Here is a 24,479-nt window from a genome sequence, read left to right on the forward strand (position 1 = left end):
CATGAGCCAATAGAAGTAGATGAAGAATAGATAAATTTATTGTCTTTAAACTTCATTTTATAATTGGTGGATAGTTGATATATGTAAAGAAGAGGACAAGAAAAGAAACTTTATCATTTTGTGGAGAAAAATTTGATAGGTTCAGTTCACCTGTTAGTTTTGCCATGTTAGGAAAGTATCTTCCTCTCTTATGTTCCAATAATACTATTTCCTTCCACTTAAACACCATTAGGAATCAAACAAATTTTGACTGTTGTCAGTAATCCTTTTGTAGCTGCATTATCTGTGTGTGTGTTTGTATATATATACTTATAAAGAAAAGAAAATATGTTTTCATTTTAGTGAAACTGTACTAATTACAATCCTAATAATGTCTAGAGCAGCCCCACTGATGTTTCCAGATAGCAAGTTCATGGTTCTACAGAGAGTCTCAGTTGCAAACAGATGTGGTTGACATCCCATTATAGAGCTGACTTAATTTTAGATTTTCCTGTCTGATTTTTTGACAAGACTAGTTTACCTACTGACTCTAAGGGAAGAATTGCAGCATGCCTTTGAGCATTCCTTCATGATGGAAATAAATGTCCTTCTTTTTCTCACTAAGCAAGCTCAGAGTTTAGAGAAAGTCAATTTCCCATGAGTTTTCATTACTTTCTTGTGCCAGCTGGTTGTAGTGCAATGCTCAACAGATCTTAATGTTAGAAAAAGAGGCTACGACACAAAACAGTAAAACTTATTGTTAGAAAGAACAGTGGAAGAAGTTTGTTCAGTCTTGCAGTTGGAAATCTAAAGATTTCAAAGGGAAGAAATTATATATTTATCTTGCCTATCTTGAAAAAAGCCCATCCTGCTGTTATCGTTGGCTGTGCACTCACTGTCAATATACTTTGAATTATACCAAGAGAATGAATGAATGAATGTAAAGCACTGATTTTCATGCACACTTTCGTGCCCATATTTTCAGTACACACAGCTTGAAAAAGTTTCCCCTTCCCCTCAGTTCTGATTTAAAATTACCAAACATGAGGGCCACAAAAGTAGGTAGGATGAGATCTATTAAGCTGTAATAAATAGTACAAATGCCAAGGTGTTTTTCTTCAGCTCTTTCTGAAGACTTTTCACTCTGTAGATGCACCTTATAAGAATTGAATATATTTTTTCAATATTTACCTTTATACATTTAATGGGAAGAAAATTTTATTCAGCGAGCTATTTCTGTTCCAAAGCAATTCAGGACAACCAATGATCTTGTCCTTAATTGTCTGCTAATACCACTCCTTATCATAAAAATAGACTTTTGCAATTAGTGTGTGGGATGGTTGCAGAAAGATGACTTGTACAATACTTATGAAAATATATTCTTGGAAGCCTAAGGAGCAAAAGAGCTGATTATTTGAGCTCCAGTGTTCATAAATGGAAGTGAACAAAAGATAATTGGAATAAATTAAGGTCTTTCACTATACTGCAAAATGTTTCAAAAGCAGTATTAAATGAACTCACTGTAATGGAGTAACTCCAAGTTTTTAGATATTTTAATCTTTGAGCAGTGTTTTAAATGTCATATTGTTACCTGGCCTAAGAAGTGGAAGAATGAACAATCAACTCACTGGTGAGATGGCTCAGGCTCTGAATAGAGTTAACACATTCTGTTTGAGTTTTTTCTCTTTTATGCCTCTGTTGTGTACCGTAATAGGGGAAGCAGTCTTTCTAAAATAACACTTATTCATTTGCACAAAACAATCCGAAAACTAAGCTTTTCTTTAAGAGGTAATTGGAATGTGCTGCCGATGCATTCCTGTGAACCTTCTTAAATGAAACCCATGCGGAGCAGTGAGTCAGTACATTCACATTTCATTCCAGAGTTTAAGCCCCTACAGAGGTGTGAAGTAGCTGACAGGGTGTGAGAGCATTTTCACTGTTTCTATGCAAATAATCAAACAGAAGATATTATTTCTGTTGCAAAAATCCTACATAATCAGAAAAAGCTTTCTATTCAGTAGTTTCTGAGTGAAACAACGGAAGCAATACAATGCTAAGTCAGCTGTAGATGAAACATTAACAAAAGAACTATAATTAATGTAGGGGTTGAATTTTTCACATAGTATGATTTAGTGTGAATATAAGGGACAATTTAATATTTTGCAAATTCAGTTAACAATGCACGTTAGGGGAGCAGAAATTTTGAGACAGTTCTTAGTCATCAAGCTATAAGCCTATTATGATACAAGGAAAATAGGGAATGAGCTTGAAAGCTTGAGGAGACTGAGACAGCTCAGTAGTACCAGGGCAAGAAAAGAAGATCTAGAAAATATTCTGCAATTTCTGACAAGGATTTTGGAATCTGGCAGTGAATCCTCCATGGTGGCACAGCACACAAAGTAGGAATAGGGGTCACTCTGCAGCCTCCTACTCTGTGTCTTAGTGAGAGACTCATGCTAAATGGAAACCTTGTGGTCATTTTTTCCCCTCTTCTCATATTTGCCTGCCACAAATGAAAGACCTTTCTGGTCCATAAATATGTTGCTTTTCAAAAATAGGGGTTTTTTTGGGAAAGATACAGATGAGACGGCAAAAAGTCTTTTTCTCTATCTGTTTTTGGCTTTAAATAGTGGATTTTAGAGCATCTTTGTTCCAGAGGGAATGTAAAGAACGAAAGAGTGAGAGATTCAGCTCAGTTTTATAGCATTGAAACTTACTTTGTCCAACTAGTACCAGTGGCAACAACAACAACTATTAAAATAAGTGACTTTTTAGAAATGTGAAGTCCTCTTATGTACATCAAACTTATATTCTCTGCTTTAGTTCTTCTCTGTTCACATGTTCCCACCCAAAAATTTTGTAAATGTAGTCACTACTTATCTCTAAACTAAGAAAATCTCAGTCCTTTAGATGATTACAAGGTATACCAAGTGCCCAAATTTACATCTGCATCCTCTTTTAGCTCCATTCCTATGCTCTAACTGACAAGGGCCATTGTTTGCAGGCTTTGAAATGTGCTAGGCAGTACAGATTCCCAACTGCGTCTGTGGGAAAACACCTACAGAAATCATGAAGGTGAAGATAGATAATTGCCATCATTCCACAAGTCCAGTTAAGATTTGCTGTCACTGAAATGATGTATAGAGGTGTACATAATGTTTTTGAGGCCAGGAGGTTTTGGAATTCAGTGAAAAAATATTTTCAAAATATTTTTAGAGTTCATTTTCATCTCAGTGCTATGAAATGTAATAAATAATTAATTGCACTTTTAAATGTAGCCAAAATAAAACTATTTTAATATTTTTATTCTGTATGACTGCTTCTATCATCGCAAAATAAAGGTATGCACACATAGAAACACACATTTGTATAAGGAATCCATCTGGAAAACTCTCTTGTTTGTGGAATAACCTGTGGGCCTTTTCCCACATCAGCTGACAATTCAAGACTGCTTGACCAGTTTATTTAACTTATGGTCCAAATCTTTTCCTCTTAGGTATCTTGAGTCAAACTTCACAAAGTTCTTGAACAACATATTCCAGCTCTCAGCAGAAAAAAATACAATATAAAAAACCATTTCCACTTTAGTGTGAGAATTCCCTTCAAATGTTACCTGAAACATGAGATTGCAGCCAGCCTTTGTGGCGCCATAAAACAACATTAGTCAAAAAAACCCCGAACAAACCCAGAATCCTTTTGTTCTACTTGACCTTCCCCATTAGCTCAGAAAGTGCCTGCAACCTTAAGTAAGACTAGTCAGCTGCAATGCAGCAAAAGGTAGTTTTGCTAAATTGTAATTTTTTTTTTTAATTTTTCACACAGTAGGGTTTCTTCTCTTTTGCATGTGCAGAAGTCATTAGAGGAATATTTACCTTTGGAAAAAATACCATTTTCCATCTGATATAAAGGATATAAAGGAATATATATTATATATATATATTAATATATTTAAGAGGACAAACCATTGGTAAAAATAAATTTTGTACCTGTGTCCTAGAACCTACCCACTTTTAAAAATTCAGCATCAGCCAGTACCAGTATTTAACATGAAGCAATGTAATATTTAAAAACAGATTCAACTATGAGAAGAAACTAACCCCTTGCAATTATGGCACATAATTTGTTGTACCCAGTGGATTGAAGTTATCTTAGTGCTGCCTTAATTACTTGTTGGTTTACAAAAAATGCCCCAAATTACAAAGACTCATTTATTAGCTTGGAGGTAAAGTGATGCAATCAACCAGGGTTGTTTTTTTTGTTGTTTTTGTTTTGTTTTTTTTTTTTTCTTTTTTTATGTTTGTTAAGAAACAACCAGAACACAATTATTTTCTAAAATTTTGCTGGATCTGGCTTGGATGGAGCTAGTTTCCTTGATAGCAGCAAGAATTGTGCTGTAGTCTAGATCTGTGACAACGACATAGTAAAAGTGTGATTGGAAATTTTCATTTGTTCAGTTCTATTTTTTAACATTTAGAATAGATTTTTTTTTTTTAATTGTGTTTAAGCTGTCCTATTTGTTATGTTACAAGCCCATTTTAAATGGATTTAAATCGTATGAATCAGACTGTAAGCAAACTTCCAAATCTACACAAATAGATTATTTTTGTGTTCCTTCCATGGGTCCTCTGCTGTCAGCGTGTAGCATCTTATAGTGAATAAAACACCCAACTTCCATCTTAACAGAGCCACTGGAACCAGCTCCCACCTCCCGTACAATCTACAAATGAGAGCACAGAAATCTGCCCTGATGTGTCTGATCATTTTTGCCATGGTAATCTTACATTTTTAAATCAAATGTTATCTCTGATGCTTCTATGTGCAAAAAAATAATATTTTATCATGTTTTTTTAAAGCAACAATTATGGGCTTTTTTTGTTGGTGGTTTTTGTTTCTGTTTGGTGTTCTTTTGGGTTTTTTTGTTGTTGTTGCATGTAATATTTTCTTAATTTGGGTCCCTAATAGAAACTAAAAGGAGAGAAAGGATTTGTTCTAAAGTTCAGTATTTGTTCTTGAGAATATTCACATATCCCCAGCTTTAACAGTATGTGAACTTCATGTTTCAAATGAAGAAAAAGATCTATTGAAACTGTTTTGCTGTATGTTATTTACCACCTTTGTAATCCTTTTCTCTACCTCATTTTTCCTTCTGTACTGATGCTGACTATTTCTTTTGGCATCTATAAATTTGAGCAGTCCATGTGGCATCTGCCCACCTTGGTGTTACCCTATTTTCTGAAGTGCCAGATTGTCTTAATCCTATCCTACCTTATACTGATATTTAGGAGCATCTTTAGAATGTCTTTTGTTTGCTGTGTCTGTATAGCTAACCATTTCTTTGACTTTTATTGCTTTAAAAATGATTGGGGTTTTTTTATTAAATTTCTAGCTCTCTTTCCCCAGAAAGTATGAGACAGAAAAATGCATTTGCTGCCAACACTAAAAATAGATTTTTGCTGTGTGGGTTCCTTTATGATATAACATGAACTGTTTCATATATTCCTGGATACTAATAATGTAGAAAGTAAGTTACTTCCCTTTGTCCTAAAATTTCTTGGACTATTTCTTGTCATCATTGGACAAGAATTTTCAATAATTTAAAAACTCATTGCAATACACATCTTGCAAGGGCTCCCCCAGGGAGACCTCAAACAATTCATAGACACCTGCATTACTGGTACCCTAAAAATTCAGAGTTTATCCCTAAGCTGTGCAAATGTGCACTAAGGGTCAGAAGTCCTGGGCTTTGTGCAGTGTGTCAAAAGAAATCATCTCTTCTCACAAGAAGTGCTTGCAAGCACTTGATTTCTCCTGCAGAGGTACAGAAGGCAACTTGCATGGACTTTCTCCAAATAAAATGCTTAAAAGATTGTATCACTCTTGGTTTTTCCACCCTAGTGAAAAGTATCCCAGTAAGAGGGAGGATTTTGTTGATGACACAAACAATGTCATTTATTTCAGCTCAGCAGCATTAAATTTGTTGTGTTCATGTTTTAATCCAGAGCCCATTGTATTAAATATGATGTAGGATAAACTCAGAAGATGAAAGCTTACTAATGCATAAAATTTTCCATTTTATGATATTATCTTCTATCTCTGTTACATGTTGTCTAGTAATGGATTTTTTTTTTTTTTATTCAATCTCAGAGCACAAAGCTTAATTTGAGATCCCTTTATTCCAAGAACATAACACTTGTCAGGATTCCTTCAAGCCCTTATGAAATATTACTTCCCATCTGTCTTGCATGGCTGTCTTGAAGTCCTTGATATCCTTATTTTTCAAAATAATGGTCAGTATGGGCTGGGAGAGTAAAAGAAAGAGAGAAAAAAAACAATCATTTTAGTATGTTTGACCATCATTGACTGTGGAGTCTTTGACATTTAATTTAATCCTCTCTACACTGGGCTCCCTCACTAAGAATGGAAATAGAGATGCCATATTCACATCTGTGAAGTATATAAAAAGCAATATCAAAAAATAATAAAATCTTCAGAACGGATCTATGAATGTCAATCTCTGCAGTCTTGGAATACTTGCTATAAAGATCTCTTTGAGATCTCTCAGGTGATATTCAGCGCTTGTTATCCCCTTTGTGTGGGACAGCCGGTTACTTTTGTTTTTTTTTTTTTCTTTTGCCCCTAGCCCTTGCAATGTCCTTTTCTATTATATTTCAGTACACTTGAGGATCTAATCAGGAATTTTTTCATTACTAAGACTGTCTGCTCCCATAGATCTAAAAATTTTCATTTAATACTACTTACAATTGAATATTAAGTTCCTTTCCAAATTAATCTATGAAAACTTATATTTATTTTTATCAGTATTATTAAATAAACTTATGATTTTTGATTGATTAGATCTCTGCTGCCATCTATTTTTATCATAAAAAGGTATTGCTTAACGCACATAATAATTTTAATGAAAGCAAGTTATATCTGGCTATGTATTAGTTTTCCTCTTTCATCCCATATACACTGTAAATTTCAAAGGTTGCCTGTTATTAAATAGATATTTTTTTCTTCTAGTTGGAGAAGTACAGATGAGATTTTTAATGTGTAATTCTATAAGAACACAAACATTCATGTTTCCGTTTTGAAACCTGAAGTTTTCAAAACCCAGAACTTCTTCCCAAGCAGAAGTATAAGAGTCAATATTTTTAGAAAACTAGACCTGCAAACAAATTCTGTTCTTTATGCAACAGAAATTATAGCGATGATCTTGTTTTACTCTAAAATGGATCATTTTCCATAAGAGTGGCCCCACAGCCTTATGTTCTGTGGGTTTTATTTTTTTTGTCCCTATTTCTAAGCACAAAATATTGAGAGGCTTTAAACAAAATTTTTATTCAGTCAGGATAAAGTAGATAATAGTTTGGGGTTTTTTCTTGAACAGAATTATTTGGGTTAGAAAATTTCTCTTTTGTACAAAAATACTGCTCTTTGCTTCTTGTATGGATAATTTTGACTGTAGCTTATTTTATTCTCTTCTGTTATATTTGCTTTCTATTTTGAGAACATAATTTTCCTGAAGTGGTTGATTTCACATTTAAAAAAATGTATATAGTCTTCATAAGGGTAATCTCTTGGGGTAGACCAAAACCAGAAAGGATAGAGGACATCAGATTTTATATTATCCTTCCCTTCCTCCTCATCTTCTAGTCTGTCCATCTGCCTGAAGGGAAGGATTCTTAAAATTCTTACATTTCTTAAAATTTTATGTTAATATATTCTTTTAAATAAATGAAAAATTAAATTTATCCTAATTTTTAGGAGAAAAAAGTCCTAAAGGTTTTCTCTATTTCATCTTTTTAAAAAATGCATAGATAATTCCTCTTTTATACTGCCTGCAGCTGGAGTGGCTTGTCTAAAAGAAGAAAATAGCATAGAGGAACTCAAATTGTTAATTTGCCAACTGCTGGCAGCCCCACAGTTGCATCTTGCTTGGCTGTGTGTGCATGGAAGAGGCAAAGTAAGTTGCTCTGCCTGAAGGAAGAGGGGGAAAAAAATGACACCTTGCAAATTTAAAGAAGCAGTGTCAGAAATCCCATAACTGGCACTTTTCTAGTCCAGACCTTTAAGTCCTGCATTGGGTTTCTTCTTCATGCTTTGTTTTTCTCTTGTGACCTTTGCTGTAGAGTGTTTTGCACAATAACCCAGTATGCATTTCACAGTATCATAAAGACAATAAATATTGGTGAGACAGTTTGGACCTAACTCTGCTATAGTTAATGCAAGTAGCTGTGCCTCAGTGGGCTTGAATTTCTTCCTGTGTTAACCATTCTTTAGGATGGGAAAAATTGTGTAGCATAGTACTGTTCCCTTGCATAGCTTTTCTATTTCCTGTCCACAGAAACACTTTAAAAATCATTCTTTATAAACCAGGAAATTTCCTGAACTTTTAAAATCAGTACATATAGCACGGTTACTAGCCACATTCTGTTATTTAATTTTCTTGAAAAATGTTAGTTATCTTTTGTGAATTCATTGTCTGAAGTGGATTCCATCTCGATACTTTGCAGTGGTGATAGTGCTCTCAGAGTATTCCAAGTACTTCAGTAGTGTCATGAAAACAGTTCACTGAGATATTGTGATAAACAAAGTCGCTCTTGGAAAATTCATACATAAGATTTGCACACAGTTCTTAGATCTCCACAAAACCCTAAGACAAAAATGAAAGGCAGACTGAAGAGGTTCTCTGTATCTTTGTTGGATGACTCTCTAGCCTTGAAAGAGTACTGAAGTTGATTGTTATGGCTGGCAAATTATACTTTTTGTGGAAAGAAAAGTGATGGTTTTCTGTTAAAGCTGTGCTTCAAGAGAGGTGAAAATCATCTTTAGAGATTCCTGAAGATTCTGGGAGAGACATCTGTTTCTAGGGCTGTTTTGCATGGAGATTTATGTAACATTCTTCACTCTATGCAGGCACTTTCAGCAGTGCTAGCTATTCCTTGAATCAGTTGTTTGAATTTCTGACCTCAAAGGCAACCTTTAATAGCCCCTACTGCTGTATGATACCTGAACTTGTTATAAGGGCTTGGAGAAACAGGCAATCACATTTCATGTGTAATTCTAGCTCTTAGTCACATTGTGATGTGATGTCAGTCATTTAAGCCTCAATTGCCCAAATATGTGCAAAGTTTTATGAGGCTATATTTGGATATTACGTTTTCATGCTGAGAGGATGCTTATGGTGAGTGTGAGGTCCAGATTGTAGGCACCTAGATTTAGATGTGAAAATGCAGTATATCTGTGGGTGTAAGATGTCTGTCTCCTGCAATGGTTACTGGAGATTTAGTCTATACACACAGTGTATAAACAGTATTTCTCACTCCCCTACGGGCCTCTGGTACTGGTTATTTTAAAAAATTCTTTGGACTTTGTTGACTGCGTGGTTTAGATTTCCGCTGGCAAAAAATAGCAGCTTAGATTTTCAGCTCATATTTAGACATACACAGTTGTGCATAAAAATGTAGGCGTCCTCAGAAGAGGAATGCTACCTGTGGATAATTATTTTTGCACTAAGGAGTTGTGGTGAGGCTGTACATTTGTAATGGCAATTCTTGATCCTCCTTATTGATGATTGATATGATAGAAGAGGAATGGAGCAGCTGTGCTTGATTAGAACTGAAGAAATTGGTTTTTTCTTGTTTATTTCAAAGCAATAAGGGTATAAATATATACAAATTGATATGTGTATGTACTCTGGAAGAGATACAGTTAAGACTTTTTTTATTTTCTGGCTCATATATCAATTTTTAATAAACTGATGAAACTAACAGATTATAAAAAATACAGAACTTAAAATTAAACTGGTCATTGTGGCAGACCGCTGATTTTGCACATAGGCTTAAGCTAAACAGCACTTTCTTTTTAAATTTCCAAGTGTATTACTTGAAATCCTTATCAGAACCACCCAGAACTCAACTTTGTGTGGCTTGAGATCTAGCACTGCTGTTCTAAATGATATATGATACTGATATGTACACATTCAACTCTCCAGTTCATCAACTGAAAATGAAAGCATTTATGTTTAATCCTAAGAGAGAGAGCAGGCTTATCCCTTGAGAGGAAAAGGAAAAGTCTTTGCTTTCAAGGATTCTGCTACTTGATGTCAGTCAGCATCAGTGGGGTCTTTATAGGAAAATTTGGAAGATACAGGATTGTGCAGAGAGTAGCAGTGAAATTATTTGGAACCTTAGGACAGAGGCCCAGAATATGTGAGGCAAAAATTATTTTTACTTTTCCATTCTTATCTTAGAAGAAAAAACAGTGAAAGGAGGGGTGCCTAAGTATGTGATTTTCTTCCTATACTTCAACTGCAAGCTGATATTATACCTGTATATATATATTAATATAGATATATATACTCATATGCATGTTTATGTTTTGTAACTTGCTCCTTTTATATCAAATAATACATACCTCCATTAGAGCTCAGCAGTAAGTAAACCACATGTATGAGAGAGTGATATTTCATGCAATTTCAGCACTGGTGTGGGGTTTTCCCCCTGTTATCCCTCCCTCTGTCCCATAGGATTTGGATGACAGAAGAAGGATCCAAAGAGGAATCCACAGGTGCTGAAGGATGCTTTTGCTACACACCTATTAACAGTCATAACAAAGTGGCAGCAGAATCCTTGCCAGTGTGAAATACACCAACTCACAGGATGAGTGTTTGCCCTGTGACTGTATCAAATGAATTCAGAAAAGGCTTGGCAGTAAACAACCTCCTTGTGCAATGGCTATGTATTTTGGTTTGTAAACAAAGTCAACTCTTCTCAGATATGCAGAGAGGTATTAAAATGTGGTGGTGCTGAAGTTCAGGCAACAAGTCTTGATCTTGTGGAATAAGTTTCTTATTAAGTCTTTTCTCAGTAATAGAAAATAGGAAAAAAGCTTACTTAGGTACTACAGTGATGAAGATGGAGAATTATGCACATAAATGTGACATTCTGTAACCAGGAAACCTCCCACAGAACTGGGTGAGTCACTAAAGACTTCAGCCACATTTCTGGTTTGCAGGTTTGTTTACCACTACCAAGACATAGCGCATTCTACCAATGATACTTCTGCAATACATTTTCTAATTCATTTATTGAAATCTGCTTTCTTGTTATAGAATAAACCCACAAAATCCAGAGCAGGAAGCTGCACGCATTTTAAATTGTTTAATGACATTCAAAGCATTTTTGGTATAGCTATAAGGAACATTGACATAACAGATATATAAGAACAGTGAGATATTTGAGAGGAAAAAGATGTTTTGTTCATTTGTGAAAAGCAAACTACTCTTCTTGAGCTTTGCCAGAGTCAATGGTACTTAGGCTGATTAGACTTGATAAAGAAGTTAAGAGAAATTTTATGTAAAACCATCATTACTTGTTCTAAACCATAATAAACCATTTTTCTACATTAACAAAGGTTTGTTTTTCTTGTTTGAAAACGCCACACCTTAAAGGATAGTGATTGAATAATTTATTTTGAGCAGTGAAAGGGAGCCAGCTATACAAATCCTGTGAAATGATAATCTGCACTTTCACATTTTCTCATAAGTGAAAGCTGCATAGCATGTAAGGAAAATTTGGTTTTTTACCTTTTATACCTGTTCCAAACAATGAAACTTAGGGTGATGGGAATTTTTCAGGTAAAAAACTGAAAATTAGGTATGAAAAGAGAGAGGATGTGAAAATACTTGTAAAAAACTGGTAATATTTATGTGTCATAATAAAACCTAGTAAAGTTTCTAAAATTGGTACTTTTAATATATGAATTTGGTGTTGATGCCTAATAAGTTACTTCTCAGTGATGAGCAAGTTCTTGTGAGCACGTTATTCCAAAGAAAGATTTGATAAAAGATTTCCCTCACTCTGAGACATTTGATTATCTGATTAGAGCAAGAGAGAGGACTAAATTGGTAGACCAATAATCTGATTTGCTATAGGGATTACTTTGGCAGCTTGGCAATGAGAGTCTTCAGGTTGTTTTTCAGGAAATATAAGATAGTGGCAATTATGATAATTACTTTGGGAAAAGAATGATGGAGTTCCTGGGTTTACTGTTCTCTTTTTTTTGTGTGTGTTACAAACAGGCTTATAGGTTCATGAAGCGTGGAGCAAAATCTCATATTTAAAATACCTTTTAAATGCTTTAAAAATACTTTAAAAATATGGTCTTGAATTTATTTTGTGAGACGAAAGCAGAACTGATAATCTATAGTGTTATTAACTTTGTCACTGTAATTATGTAGCTTTAAATATGTGAGCATGGTTTTTCATTTTTAAAAAATAAGGCAATAAGGCAAGCATCCATATGATCTGCATTTTTTTTTAAATTACATTTTGCAATTACCACATTTTAGGATACTCTTCTCGTCTCTTTGAAGTTGGTTTGGAAAAGTATATTCGAGTTACCTCAGTTTCCCTTTCTCTGGGTTCTGTAAAACTCATTATGGACAACTAATGACTCCCTGTGGAGAGCTGTCCCGAGCCTGCAGCTGAGTTCCCATTTAGCAGGAGCAGCAGCTGCTTTGGAAGAAGTTTAGTTGTTGAACATAATGTTACATGTTATGGAATATCCCTGGGGTAGCCCGCTGTGTCACCTCCCAACCTTATCCAAACCTGCAGACTACCCATGGGAAAGGCAGAGTAAAAATCAGGGAAGGCCTTGGTGCTGTGCCAGCAGTGCTGAACAATAACTAAAACATTGGTGAGTTGTCAACACTTTTGTTCATAAATTTAAAAAACTGCATGCAGGTTGGTATAATAAAAATTAATAAAAATTAACTCCATCTCAGCCAAATCCAGTATTCTACTCTTATAAGAAACTGCTATAGACTTGCTAAGTATAATTAGCCCTAATTTGTTTAAAGTTTTGTCACAACATATGGTCAAAAATCTTGAAAATCTGGGATTAAAATCGTTGTTGTTTATTCATATGGAGTAAGGGAAGAAAGAAACAGTCACAGATTTCACAGTTCTAGCATTTACTCCAATTGGAGTGATATGCCCACAGGCTGCAGCTCCCACTTGTATTAACTGTACAGTGAATTATTAGAAATCTAAAGATTTGCTCTCATACCTGGCAGGTTTAAGTTACACATGATTCCAGTATGCACTGTGAGAAACACCTTTATGTGCTGATATTGTGCATTGTTTCACTGGCTAGAAGAGACATAAGGGTTGAAATTGTCATAAATATTAATCAGGGATTAATGAGCAGTGGGAGGTCTCTACAGACTAAGCTATATGACAGGAAATTTTGAATTGAATATTTCATCAACTATATGTAAAACATTATAGAAAAGTGAAGGTGTTCTCAACTATCACTTGCTGTTTTCCAACAGCCTAATCATAAAACCAGAGCTAAATGAGCAGAGGTGACAGACACAATTTAATGACATGATTATAAGGGGCTGTATTTTTTAATCTTTTTAGGTAGCCTAGTGCTTTGGGAAGTTACAATGTTATGGCTACTTTGGGGGTTGGGTTCCATCTCTATAGAACATGGAGTAGTAGTGCAGACTTCTTTACTCAGATTTGATAGCTTTCCTTTACTCAGAATGGAAAGAGAAATCTTGGGATAGTCAAAGCTCAGCACATGCACTTACAGATTTGGTTTGCAGAGATCTCATACAAAAGTCTCACTAATATAAATTTTGTGAAATGTCCCTATTTTGCTGGTGCTGTAGATAACACTGGAGGATGACGTTTTCTTACCCCATTTTATTACATACAGCTTTTTTGCATCCCCCAATCTATTTACCTGTGCAATCCAAAACTATCATCTTATTGACTTGCAATATTTTTTCTTTCAAATTTGGTAAGTACTATTTTTTTTTTTAATAGTTGTTCTTGTCTCCTTCATCAGAAAGATGAGATCCAATCTAGCAATGGAAGCAGAGTTAATAATCTGACACTGCTATGCTGAGATGGTTCATAATGCTGCAGAGAAGGGAAGAGAGATTCATCTGTTACTTAGAAGGCAGCAATTAGGCTATGGAGAGATGACTGAAATTTGTTTGCAACTGATCTTTGCTGTGTGTAAACAGGTAACTGTTCTGAAGCAGGTCTCCATGGTCTAACACTATTTCCTCAGCCTATCCACCATGATCTTGTACAGTTAGATCAGTAAACCTCAAAAGAGTGACCATGCAGCCTTAGAACATCTTTCACCCCACTATAAAGCTTTGATAGTTGTAATATTACAAGCAATACATAAACCTTCTGAATGAGGAGATCAATGTGTTGTCAAGGACGATGCTTATTTTGAAAATATACATGTGTATGAAAGATTGTAATTGTAATATTATTAGTAACTCATGTGAATTTCGCAATTACTTAAGGTCAGAAACAGTGTAAGACAAGTTTTAAAAAACAGCTGTTTTCTGTACAGTGGATGAAAAAGTGGCGTCACAACCTTAGGTCTGCAGAAGGGCAGATTCCTCTGCATTTTACTTGTGTGTGTGTCTGTGAGCTGAGGGATTGTGTCCAATCACAGTCATTTCATGAGATTTAAAGCACTTGGTTGCTCCTTTTCAGGCACTGGAATAGGCTACCCTGGGAGGTGGTGGAATCACCACCCCTGGAGGTGTTCAAGTCATGTCTGGATGATATGGTGATGTGGTTTAGAGGTTACAGTGGTAGTGCTGGGGGAGTGCTTGGTCTGTGTGATCTTAAAGGTCTTTTCCAACCTTGATGTTTCTATGATTTTATGATGGTTAATATCTAACCATCAAATGAATGAGTAGTACAAGGTTAAAATCTACTGTACCTATGCAATTTTGGTTATATGAACAAAGCCAAAAAAATGGTGTTTCATATATCCATCAGCTAGAAGAGGCCATGAGAACATTTTCTCTGTCTTCTGCATGTACTTTAGGTTTTAAACATTTCAAATAGTCATTCAGCGATTCAGATAATGAATCTGATATTTTTGAAGCTACATCCATTTATCCAAGTAGATGGTAGTATAATCTTCACCTAGAGAGTCCCACCACCAAAAATTCATCATGTCTATTGTAGCTGGTTGCAATGGTATATTGTTCCCATTGCTAGGAAAAATTGCCTATTCCTAATTTAAAGTTTTCTATTTTCAGTATGAAACCATTTTTATATTGGACTCAGACTCTTGCATAAAGCCATTGTCTCTATTCCTCAAATAATTTTCAAGTTTTTTCTTGCCCCTAATTTCTTTTATTCCTTTTTAGAAGGGCAGAAATGAGGAAAAAAACCCATAAAGCTTTCTTAGTTTAGTCTCCCCAGTGTAGAATACAGGTGTGTTGAAGTGAGTATGTTCTATCATTCTTACTCACCTCTTTTTTGGTATACCCTTAAGGACTTTATGGAGGCTGATGGGCCTCGGTTTTATTTTTGACTCATTAGACTCAGATTTCATATTGATTTTCATGTCTGCTTTGATCATTAAATCCTTTTATAGCTGCTACTTTTTATGATACTGTTCTGTGTTCATGTCATACATTCCTCATTCACACCTGAAACTGCTCAACTTTACACTTGGCCACCTTTGAACACATTTTGCTTGAATGAGCAACTGACTATAAAGATTTTATGGTCATTATCTACAACCTCAGAGTCATGGACATTCATAGACATTTACATCCAAATCATCAGTGAAAATTTTATGAAGTATCAGCTTTTGTACCAAGAAGTTTCCAGTAAATGATGATTCTGCATTGACAACTACATTTCATTACAGATAAATTATTTTTCTTTCAGGTATGAGTTTTGTTCCAAGAAAACCCTCCTGATATTCAGTTACCTTCAGAAAGTTTTCTAATAAAAAAATTAAATTAGGTTTGTCTGACAAAGTTAATTTTTTCATAAACCCATGTTGACTGTGTTATATTCATGATTTTCTGTAACTCATTCTCATATCATCTATTTTATTATTTCCCTTGGATATGCATCAAGCTGTTCAGCTTAGCTGGGATACCTGACTTCGTCTTATGAATATTTCAACAATCTTTTTTTTTTCAGACTTTCCAAATTTTCCTGTTATTCTGAGATTTATTAAAATGCTAAGAGCTAGTCAACTCTTTCAAAATTATTAGGAACAAATTGTCTAACCTGACAGATATACGTCCCTATAAAAAATCAGTTCATCACCTTCCTCATTTGCCAGTGGCTTGTAAAGTACTTTCTCATCTTAGGTAACAAAAGTATATTTTTTCTCTTTTTTTTCTTTCTGTTGGGTTTGTATTTTTTTAAACCATACCAAACATGAAATTCTTAGCTTTTCTTATCAGTTTTCTTCACTTCCCCTTTTCCCTTCTGTACCCTCCCTCCAGACCTTCATTACTTTTTCCATCCTTATGCCTCTGCCTGGCAATTCTCAGAGACTGAGGATCAGCCTCACAAACCTCACAGGCACAGGAACAGACCTCTCTCGATTTGTTCAGCTTCTCAAAGCTGCAGCCACACAGCTCTCCCTGAGACAGGCAGACAAACATATGAAACACACAGCTTGCAAAATCCTTTTACACCCAAGAAGACTGGCAGTTTTAAATGATTCCAACCCCCCCCCCTTTTTATCTGTATTGTTGGTCTGTTAGGGTATTTGCATCCCTGTCCAGCTTTACTAAATTTTAATTGGAGCCCTGAAACCTTGCAGGCAGTATGACAGCCAAGAAAGAATTGTTTAAACAGTAGTATTGATGAAATCCTGTTAGTTCTAATAAATTGCTTTTGGCAGCTATGCTCCCAGTTTTGGGAAGGGTAGGTCCTTCATGAAATTTTACCAATTTCTCTCCCAGCCAGGTCCAAAGTTCTGTCTATTTTTAGTAATCAAAAACATTATTTTGATGGAGTGATTTTGTATACTCTTATTCAAAATTATTTTTTTTATATGTTTTCTTCTCACATCTCTCTAATACCTCAGTTGCAATAGGAACCAGTAGCACGATAAGTTAGAAACCATGCTGGGCCTTAGATAACCTGTATTTTCACCTGGAGTATGCCAATGAATTATTATATAGCCTTAGGCCAGTCATTCAGCTTTCTTTACCCTGTGTATTATCTGTACAGTGCTTTGAAGTCAGTAACTATAAACTGCTATATATGTTCTGTACATTATTCTGCTCACATAACTGATCTCTCAGTGTATTCAGCTCCAGAAACATTACACTGTGGGCTAATTTTACATCTGTGTCCAAAGCAGTGACTTTTTAAAGTTGGAACTAGAAAACATTATAAAGCAAAAAGTCTTTTGCATGTTAATGTTACAAGAAAATGGAGTTATATTTTATCAGGGCTAGAGAAGACAGTTCTCTAAGGAAGGAAAGAGAGCCTATCTACCAAACCTTTGTTTCCAATACAGAAGTAAATAGAATGCAATGAATAGCATGGATAGCTGTAAATAATTGTGAGTTGAAAATAAATAATCACTGAAAAAAATGCATTAAACTGCTCTTTGCACACTTTATAAGCAAGATACATTGTAAACAGGCATTCAGGTATAACTGATTATCAGAATACGTATGGGTAGCTGCTGTAGCATATAAAATCAAGTTCCTTAATAGCTCCAAAGCAAGGGACAATAAATTTCTCAAGTGCAATAAAAATAAAACATCAGATAAAGTGGGTAAAATGTTGAAGCCAGTTTCTATAATTTTCAGTTAAACTCAATTACCAAAGCTGAAGCCACTGTTTACATCCCAGGAACAGTCTGTCCACAGAACTGTAAACTTTTTACTTGTGGCTTTTTGAACTGTAAACTAAATATTACTAGGAGATAGATAAAGCTATAAAAGAAACTAGTACCCTTATGTTATCAGCTGGTTTGTTTTAAAATGTGTTTGTTGACTAAGTCTGGAGATCTGGAGACCCTTGCTGTGGACAAGCATAATTTTTATTAAATCTGTCTGTGCTAGTGGGCAGGTTTACATCAACAGTCTTCTGTGGCTCCTAAGATATTCAATTCACACTAACCAGGTTAGTCAACAAAAAACCTTTAAAGGATCTTAATTATTCCACAGTAGCTAAATTTATCCTGATGACATGCATTGGGGGATGTTTATGCAAACCTTCTGAGTTTAGGGGATTTGTGTGACACAAGGTAATGGGAAGCTGGAGTACAGCCCAGTGGCAGTGTCCTCTGTGGGCAAGGCTAGATGCCAAATGTGAGTCTTTCCACATGTGCAGTTGATGCTATCCTTAGGGAAGGTAGACAAGACCTTTTTTTTTAACCTTAGAAAACACATTCACATTTGGTAATCAAAGAGTTTATGTAACCTGTCGCTATAGGACACAAAATTAAACTACCCGGACACGCAGCTCTCTAAGGTAAAAAAGAGGGAAGTTTTATTTCTGACTCTAACATGTATAGATTTCCAAAAGTGACAGTGGACTGGAGGGTGACAGTGCCACCTCTCCAATGACACTGGACAAACTAATAGTCTATCAAATTTCTCTTCCTTCATAAAAGAGTGCAAAACAATAAGTTATTTACATAAAGTGTGTGAGAAAGTTTGTTACAAGAATGTAAACATCAGAAGGCTTAGAAAAACTTAAAAAACCAGGGCGACATGTAACCAAAGTAAACATGGGTTAAGTGTACCTGTGGTTCAAAAACATACATTCTGGGAATAATATCTGAGAAACAAAGATTAGTAACTTATATATTCCTCTTGAAATCAGTAACATTTGGGTGCAAAAAAAAAATAGCATAAATTGATCATTAACACTGCTTAATCAAATAATCATAATCAAGGCAGATTTCTTTGAATCAAATTGATTTAAATACTTCATTTTAATCACAATTTAAATCAGCAAGTAAGATTTGCTGATTTAGATAATTGATGATAATCTTGTTTTGCATTTGTATTTTACTATAGAAGAAGGTAATTTTTATGACCTGGAATAATCTTTAGAAAAAAATGAATTGTCAAGCAGCATAAAAATTTCTTCTTATTCTTGCTTGATATATGATAAATGCAAAAAAAATTTGTTTTGAAATAGATCCATTTAGATTTTTAATTTTGTTTTGTGTTGGAAAATGGTTAAAAATTCATTTGGGTTTTTAAAAAAGAATTAACTTGTTTTTAAAAAAGAATACTTATGTTTTCTCTCATGCAGGATAGAAACTAAAGTGCAACTTGAAACGTACAGTCAAATTTTAAGTCTTTTTCCTGAATTAAATAAAGGTACCATGAAATATGATGGACACATGTATAGAATAAAATGTATCAAATATATTAAAATGTTGAATTATTTTTTTAAAGAAGAGAATTTATTACTATTTTTAATACAGTTTCTGAGAACAACAGGCCAAATATTAAAAAGTATTTATAGATTTAGTCATGTAGATGATGACTGCTGTATTTTCAACATCACAGTAAGGATTTGGTGTATGTTCATGTGTATTGGAAAATTTCACTTGGATATATGTCTGTGGCTTAGTACCTATGTAAGCTAAAAACAACTGAGTGAGAGCTTTTTCTTTCACTTTTAAAAAAGATTTCCTCATTTTTCCCGTGACTATATATTGATATGCTGAAAGAGAAAAATAATGTTTTTAAACCCAAGGTCAGCTTGCCAGTCTCAAAAAAAAATATACTCTGTGTTTGCAACTGAAATTGAGATCAAAAGTAGTTAAAGCAAAAACTCTCTGCACTGTGTTCTCTTATTAAAATAGATTAAATAATATTATAAGAGCTTAGAATTAAGTTATTCAGTCATAATGTCATCACATTGACCTTAAAATTAGGTATTTTCCCTTTATCTTCTGGTGAATACTGATGTTCCTGGATAGTTCACTGATTGTTGCTCTACATTGTTATGTAAATCCACAATCAATAAGCCAATTCCATTGTCCTTTTGTAAGCACTGCTCATGTGTCTAACACTGGTTATTAAACATGGAGATGTGAAGTGCCAGTGTTGTTACCTATTTAACCTTTTCTATTTCAGGATGATTTTGTACATAATACAAAATCTTTCTCTTTCTTATAGCTGAAAAGTACTTACTAATTAATAATGAAACCAGGAATCTGTGAGTTAATGGCTACCCAAAAAGATTAAGAAACAGATATTATATGGCCAAAAAATTTAAAAATCAAATTCTGCCTGATGATCCTAATCTTTTTCTATGACAGAACAGCAAATGTCATGACTAGAAAAATAACATTATCTTGAGTAAATTATCCAGACATAACTCCCAAAAAAGCTCACTCACACTTTCCTAACCAAGATGATTGAATTCATAATTAAAGACAAAATTGATCTTAAAATCTGATCAAATTGTAATTGTGGACAGTGTGATTCACACTGAGCCTTTTGGGCAGGATTTGTACTACATGAAATCCTAAGGTCCCTAACAATTGAAAAAGATCTTTAGTTCTATGCTTTTATGATACTGAAGCAGTATGCAAGGGTTTTGGAAGGTGGAGCTAAAATTAAAAGTCTCTTACATCAGTTCAGTAGAAAGTGCAAAAGTAATTCACCCTATATAATTCCTATTATGCTGAGGAACTGCCTGAACAATGTCCTGAAATGTTTTTTGCCTGTTTCTTTGGCAGTTCACTGATTAGTAAGTACACTGGGATTACAAGTATAGTGTGAAAATTTTGTGTTATTGTCAACTCAATTGTTGGAGCATTCTGGCTGTCATATGGCTTTATATTGATAGGATGTGAAAGGTATTTTTAGATTAGATTTATCATCATGCAGCCTCATTTTTAGGATCAAAGATTCAGAGGAAAGTGCCAAGAAATGTGCCAAAAGAAAACAGCTGTTTGGGGAAAGTGCTGTGTAAGCTACTTAGATAAGTAAAGCTAATATACTTTCAGATGACTCCATAATATTTAGAAGTATCTTTTTTGCATATATATATAGTCAGTTGATTGTGCAGTCAGAACATATACGTTACCATTAAAGAATAGTCATATAGTTTATATTAAAAGGTTACAATCAATCAGATCTAGGATTTTAAAATGTAACCATATTATTCATGTTCAGTGAAAGTTTCTAGGTGTATGGAAGAGCATAAAGGATCATTGAAATTGTAAGAAATACGGTGTTTGGGTAATTAGGAGGCATAAACCTAAATCCTTTTATGATACTCATTTCTATTGAATTAAAATAAGGAAGATTCAGATAATGATCTGAATAACAATGAGCGCTGGGTTAAGCTGGTGTTCCCAAGTAAGTCAAAGAGCTCTGTGAACTGAATTCAAATATGTGGGATGTGGTATCTATTGATATTTAATCTTTTTCTCCTTCCTGGCTTTTGTAAAAGTTAGACATGAGTAGATATAGAAAGTAATGGTTTACTTTTTCCCTTGTGTCAGTAGGAAAAAAGAACTTTCCCATTAATCAAATAAATGGGTTTTAGGCATTTTTTTAATACATTCTAAATTTCAACACTAAAAATAAAATATTATAAACTCCTTAATATCTGAAACATCTGAAGCTGAGATGTATGGCAATACACTGCTGTGCATATTATCTCGTTTGCTCATGGTGTCTTTCCCCACTCATATATTATGCACACGGTAGCTCTGACTTTGGTTTTGTGCTTTTCCTTTCAGGTTTGGATATATTCTTCATAAGGACGAGCCCATGCTCCAGAAAATTGATCTAGAAACGATGTCATACATCAAGACAGTTAGTTTAAAGGATTATAATTGCATTCCCGAGTCGCTGGCCTACACACATCTTGGAGGATACCTTTTTATCTGCTGCAAGCCCGACACCACCGGGGCCGTCCTGCCGCAGCTCATCGTGGACAGCGTCACCGATTCCGTGGTCGGGTACAACGGCGACGTGACGGGCACGCCGCACGTCTCTCCAGATGGGCACTACCTGCTCAGCATTGACGATGCTAAAGGCCTCCTCAGGATCCAGTCCATAACAGTGAGAGGGGAAATACAGGATGCGTTTGACATTCACACCAATTTGCACATATCTGATGTAGCTTTTCAGCCGTCCTTCACTGAAGCTCATCAATACAATGTCTACTGCAGCTCCAGCACACAAACTGATGTTCTCTTCATGGAGCTCTCTTCTGGCAAGGTGAAGATGGTGAAGAGTCTGAAGGAACCCATGAAGGCAGGTGAATGGCCTTGGAACAGTAAGAACCGTCTCATAAAAGACAGTGGCCTTTTTGGTCAATATCTCATGACCCCTTCCAAGGAATCTCTGTTTATCCTGGATGGACGGCTCAATAAATTAAATTGTGAAATCACTGAAGTTGAGAGAGGCAACACAGTAGTTTGGGTTGGAGAAGCATAAGAATCTGTGTTAGATATTTACTGAGTTGATAGTTTTACAGTACATTGCACTTATATTACGCCATTCTTCAAATTTACACAATTTTAATTTTAAATTGTTGGGCCGTTCTATACCTGTTATTTCTTTGACATGTACACAATTTGAATCAGCTTCCTCATAAAGTGACTAAAAAAATGATGGCTATTTGATAATGGCACTCCTTATTAATTATCAGCTGAGATTATGTTGTTTGAAATAACTAAATATTGAAATTGATGATAAGTATAATAAATTAGTGTAAAAAAAGAGAAAAAAAATCAAAAAACTTCAGGAAATTGAATATGATACTTTGCATTTGTAAATGGAAGACTTAAATATTATTCAAATTTTGGGGTGTTTTTGCTTCAGACACAGAACAAGAGCTGTTGTACAACAGCCTTTGACTCCCTAAGCTGAAATGTCATGTCCTGTCCAGTCCACTCTTAAATCATTTTGTGCCTTGAAGCAAAAGTCTCACAAGAAAGACAAACATAGAAATTATAAAATTTATTCCCACTGTGGCTTGTCATTGGAAAGAAAGTTCTGCTATCAAATTCCAGGTGACAAGTTGCAACATACATGGACAGGAAAAAAAAAAAGAAAAATTGTATTTGCAGTGTTTTCTGATCACTGCATTTTGGAGTTTATTTTTATGGTGTCTTAGTTGAGAAAGCTGCTTGCAGAAGCTTTACCTTTTTTTAGAAAATATAGATGCTAGGTTTTTCAGCTATCACAGGGTGTCATCAGCAAGGAGTTTCAAGCCTACTGAAAAGAAATATTGCGCATCCTTTCAGAATATACCACATTCTTAAAACCTGGCATCACAAAGCTTCACTTACATCATTGAGGAAACTGTTAATTAAACATAAAGAAAATGCATTTTAAGAAAATGATAATTCAAAGAACTGAAGTCTACAACCAGTAGATGACATTTTTGCTTATTAATTGTACCATTGATTCCTATTTGTTAAACCATTTGGTTAGCTCAACAGATTTTCTAGTTCTTGCATCCAACTGGATTAGTGCAAAAAAAAAGACAAAAACAAAAAAAACAAACAAAAACTTTGTATTTTTTATAGTTTGTTTACTTAGTATTCTAATATAACACTGGTTAAACATGTAAATGGGAAAAATAAGATTCCCAGAAGTAGAATAACAAGTCAATAGAAAGCCAGCAGTGAACATCTATCCAGACTCAGAGCAATGACTTAGAAGTTTGAGAGTATTTTTATTTTTATTATGTTTTTGCTAAAGAATGCTTATAAGCTCTTAAAATGACCTCCATTTACTGAAGGCAATCAGAAAAAAATATCTTTTTTTAAACAAAGTTTTACTGCAATTTAGATTGTGTAAAATTGCTTTGAAATCTGGACTTTTCTAGCATTGTAATCTTGTGTGCATTGAGCATTCTGCCCTGTGTGGTACAGTAGATCTCTCTTTAGCTTGAGCGAACCTCCTGGTAAGTAGCTTTAACAGAGATAAAAATTTGCTTACATTTCTAGCTACTGAATCTATTTTCCTTTTTAAGAACTCCTCTCCATTGTGAACAAACAATAATCATGTAAACTGTTACTCAATTGCAGTAGTCTGTCTCATGCAGTTTTTGTTCTGTAATTTATACCATGTGAATGTTCTGTATGTAGAAAATGCTTGAAAAAAGGAGAATAAACCCCATAAATTTTAAACAGTCCTGACTTTGGTGAATCATCCAATCAGCCAGTGAGCTGGCAAGCAAAACTGACTATTCAAAGCACCTATTATTTTAAATAGATGTATGAAAATAGATGTATTTTTATATATGCAAAATAATATGTAGTGTGGAAAGAAAATTTTTTAGAAAAGCTTAAGTAAATGTAGAAGTTTCCTTTGGCTGCTACAAAGGAAAGCTCATCTTCTACGACAGTCTCATTATTAGCACATCTAAAGCACAAGTACAGGCTGAGTGGGTAATGGGTTGAGGCAAGCCTTCGGGAGAAAAACTTGGGAGTGTTTTTGTATGAAAGCCCCCAGTATGACTTGGCAGTGTGCATTTGCAACCCAGAAATCCAACTCCATCCTGGTCTGCATCAAGTGAGACATGACCAGCAGGTTGAGTGACGTGATTGTTATTATTATTTGCCTTCAATAATTCTACTTCTTTTTTGACAATATTGTCCAGACTGTGTGTGTAAACATTGGCCACAACTTCTCACTATTTTTTTTTCAATGAAGTTAAACAAATATTAGATCACCATGGTTG

General features: G+C 34.7%; 1 protein-coding gene across 5 annotated transcripts in view; it reads left to right on the forward strand.

Annotated features, from left to right (window-relative positions):
- Positions 1-23,925, forward strand: part of FSTL5 (follistatin like 5) — a 270,592-nt gene extending 246,667 nt beyond the window's left edge. For all 5 annotated transcript variants that reach the window (XM_063156281.1, XM_063156280.1, XM_063156283.1 and 2 more), the window contains one exon: positions 21,520-23,925. In XM_063156281.1, the coding sequence (XP_063012351.1) occupies positions 21,520-22,222 (703 nt within the window). In that variant the 3' untranslated portion in view covers positions 22,223-23,925. The remainder of the gene's footprint in view (positions 1-21,519) is intronic.
- The last annotated feature ends 554 nt before the right edge of the window (positions 23,926-24,479 follow it).

Source organism: Melospiza melodia, chromosome 5 (assembly GCF_035770615.1).
Source record: "Melospiza melodia melodia isolate bMelMel2 chromosome 5, bMelMel2.pri, whole genome shotgun sequence".
NCBI lineage: Eukaryota > Metazoa > Chordata > Aves > Passeriformes > Passerellidae > Melospiza > Melospiza melodia.